This window comes from Populus alba, chromosome 14 (genome assembly GCF_005239225.2).
Source record: "Populus alba chromosome 14, ASM523922v2, whole genome shotgun sequence".
Classification (NCBI taxonomy): Eukaryota; Viridiplantae; Streptophyta; class Magnoliopsida; order Malpighiales; family Salicaceae; genus Populus; species Populus alba.
The window spans coordinates 3,716,482-3,720,217 of NC_133297.1; the positions used below are offsets into that span (position 1 = coordinate 3,716,482).

The following is a 3,736-nucleotide window of genomic DNA, read 5'->3' on the forward strand; positions in this document are numbered from 1 at the left end:
CTAGTCCACCAGGGCATGCCATGCCAGTGCTGTGATTTGGCTGAAATTTGGAAATATATATATATATATGAAAAAGTAATAAAATTCCATTTCCGAATTCCAAGAAAACAGTGGTCGATGAAGACAAAAATTGGGAAAAAAGAGAGAAATATAATCAATTCATGGACCCAGTTCTTGACTTTATTTCCCATTTTATTATTTACAAAGTTTCCCGTTTACGTAAGCAAATTGAGTAAATTCATGAGGTTGGTACGGTGACAAGTAGTCTTGTTCTTTGCTTAATTTTTTAGATTAAAATATTAAAACTTTATTAAACTTGTTTTAATTATAAATTAATATAGAGAATATGATTTTAAGATTGTTATATAAAGGACTCAAACTCGTACAAGCTAATTTTATTAATTTATTTAAATATGAATACAAGCAATATAATTTCAAGACAATGTAATAAAAAGTTAATCTCAAGTAATTCTGATAAGTGAACTCATCATGAATTGATTTAAATTTTAAAAAAATAATAAAAAAATTAATTTGGTGTACTCTTATAAAAAAATAAAGGTTAACTATGACGCAATCGTGTGAATTTTTTAATGAAACCAAAATGTTATTTTATTTTTTTAAAAAATATTAAATTAATTCTCTTTTAACATTTTCGACACGTAAACCGGATTTTACCTTAATCCGGTTTTAAAACGATAGTTTTGGCCGTTGCCTTGCCTCAACCAAAACAATGGAAGGAAAGAAAAGGACAACCCCGTCATTTAGTACAAACGGTCACAATAATGACACTTTTGAACTCGCCTCCTCCTTTCTTCTCATCACGGACCTCACCCCATGTTCGCCTTTCCTTTCCTTCAAAGTCTTCCTTCCTTCACCTCCTCTTTTCCCCATTCCCGCACCCTACCAAACAACAGAAAAAACCCTGTTTCTCCATCAATGGCAGATCCAGTCTCATATTCCAAGCCCCATTTCCCACTCAAGGAGCTTCACAACTCTAAGCCCGTCACCAAAATCAATAAGTCGTCGTCGTCATCTTTCACTAGTCACGCTCTACGTAAGTCTCTCTTTTTCGTGCTGTTTCTTGTTCTTATTCCACTATTTCCTTCACAAGCTCCTGAGTTTATCAGTCACTATACTATTTTCACCAAATTCTGGGACCTTGCTCGCCTTCTTTTCATTGGCCTTGGTGCATGTTATGGCCTGTTTAGTCATAGAAATGTTGAAGATTTTGACTTTGAACCACCACCCCACTACTCCGATGATTCAAAATCATCTTATGTCTCTAGAATTTTTCATTTTTCTCCAATTTTTGAGGATGGGTCTGAAAATTTATCTGGGTTTGATGACAAAAATGTGTACCAGAATTGGGACTCACAGTATTATAGAGGTGAGTCAATGATTAATGATACCAATGGTCTTGAACTGAACAAAATTGGACAACAGTACTACAGGGGTGAGTCTATGGTTGATGTTGCTAATGGTAATGAACGAAACGAGGGTGGATCTTCAGATGCTGAAAATGGCTTTGAAAATTCATTTGAGAATGGCGACAGTAATGTGGTTCAATCTTGGAATTCCCAGTATTTCCAAGTTGAATCAACAGTTGTAGTGTCTCAACCAAACTATTCACTCGATGAATATGGTAATCTAGGACAAGCAAATGGTTACAGGCCACTAGGATTGCCAGTTAGGAGTTTAAATCCGAGGGCTAGGAATCTGGATAGTCCTCAATTTAGTAATGGAAGCGAGTCTGGTACAAGCTTCTCGGGCTCGGGCTCGGGCTCGGGCTCGGGCTCGGCTGATGGTTCTGGAAGGAGTGTAAAGGAGAATGATTTTGGTGATATGGATCCTACGAACTTAGAGGGGATGCTTGATGAAACTGTAGCCTTACCTTCCCAAATTCCATGGCGTCCGAGATTTGAGACAAGGGAAATTAGAGAGAAAGTGGGTTCTTCTGCTGGAGGTTATTCACATTTTAGGCCTCTCTCAGTGGATGAAACACAGTTCGAGTTTCTCAAATCGCAGTCTTTCAGATCCACAACATCTTTGTCATCTCAAGGGAATCCAGGTCCACAACACCTCGATCCTTCACATTTTAGACCTCTCTCAGTTGATGAAACTGAATTCGAGTCTCTCAAGTTGCAATCTTTAAGATCCACAACATCTTTGTCATCTCAAGGGAATCCAGGTCCACAACACCTCGGTCCTTCACATTTTAGACCTCTCTCAGTTGATGAAACTCAATTCGAGTCTCTCAAGTTGCAATCTTTAAGATCCACAACATCTTTGTCATCTCAAGGGAATCCAGGTCCACAACACCCCGCTCCTTCACATTTTAGACCTCTCTCAGCTGATGAAGCTCAATTCGAGTCTCTCAAGTCACAATCTTTCAGGTCCACAACATCGTTGTCATCCCAAGGGAGTTCAGCATCGTATTCACCAACCACGCTCTCGCCCTCACGTTCTGTTTCTTCTGAAATGCCAAACTCTGAAACCGAAGAATTAGGGGAAAACAAGAGTTACCGTGCTTCTTATCCTCCTACTTCTCAATCACCAACAACCAGGAAGGCTGATGCTCCATTGAATGCATTTCATTTGAGGAGATATAGTAGTGGCTCTTTGTTCCAAAAGGATTCCCGGAGAAGTTTGAAGGATGAGTTGAAGGATTTGAAAGGGAAAAGAAATGAGGATACAATGGGTAGTAGAGAGGCGGGGCAGGATTCTTTGAGATCAGATCAGAAACCTGCAACACCTGTTAAAATTTCATCACTAAAGGGAAAATCTGTTAGGACTATCAGAGCCAGCCGATATGCTACAGAGACAATAAAAGCTGGAGAGATGAGTAGAAACCACATTGATGATAAGGTTGGAAAAATATGCAATGAAGCTCAGACAGTAAACATGGGAAAGGATGAAATGGAGAGAGGACCTGATAATATGTTAATTGGCCCCGATAAAAAGAACTCTGATACTCAGTATCACATGTCAAAGCCAACCCTTTCGAAGTATAAGAAGAAAGAAAATGAAGTAATTTCAGAGAGTGTTACTGTGGAGTCCACAGAAGACTCAGAAAGCGAGAATGATATCTCTCGAGTGAGTTCAGATGAAGATTCCGCTCCGGCCATCTACAATGACGCAGGAGACTACTCTAGTGAGGTTGATAAGAAAGCTGGTGAATTTATAGCCAAGTTCAGGGAGCAGATCAGGCTTCAGAAAGTAGCATCTATTGAGAGATCAAAGGGCAAGCGCATGAATGGTACTCATGTTAGGTGAAAGATAAGCCTATACTGCTCCCAGATAGCTAACAACATGGAGACTAAGTTTGTTATTATTCATTTTTTAGACGGTTTTCCGTCTATTATCCATATTACTCTGTGTTCTAAATCTACTTTTGTAGATATTATATACAGTTCTCTTGGAATTGTGAAGCATGAGTATCCACCACTTGATAACACAATTAAAGATTTCAGGTCTTCGTCTCATAGAATTCTTCAACCTTCTAGCTATCCTGCATTACTTACTTGGACATCTATTACACTCATAGCATCTCCTTAATAATTAACACACGCCATTCTCATGCCTGCCTTTGTGTTTGGTTTTGCATCATTTACCGTGCTTTGAAAATTAGAGAACATGATTGTGATTCTCAGCAAATGGTGTTGTGTCTGCTATGTTTGCTGCGTGTACATATTAGTTATCTTATGTTAGAAGGACGGCTCTGAAAGGGTTTATGATC

At 38.7% G+C, this 3,736-nt stretch overlaps 1 protein-coding gene across 1 annotated transcript; it reads left to right on the plus strand.

Annotated features, from left to right (window-relative positions):
- Window positions 1-771: 771 nt before the first annotated feature.
- Window positions 772-3,475, plus strand: LOC118034098 (uncharacterized). Its single transcript, XM_035039287.2, has one exon. It carries the CDS (start codon window positions 835-837, stop codon window positions 3,271-3,273), a length of 2,439 nt encoding a protein of 812 aa, XP_034895178.1. The 5' UTR covers window positions 772-834; the 3' UTR covers window positions 3,274-3,475.
- The last annotated feature ends 261 nt before the right edge of the window (window positions 3,476-3,736 follow it).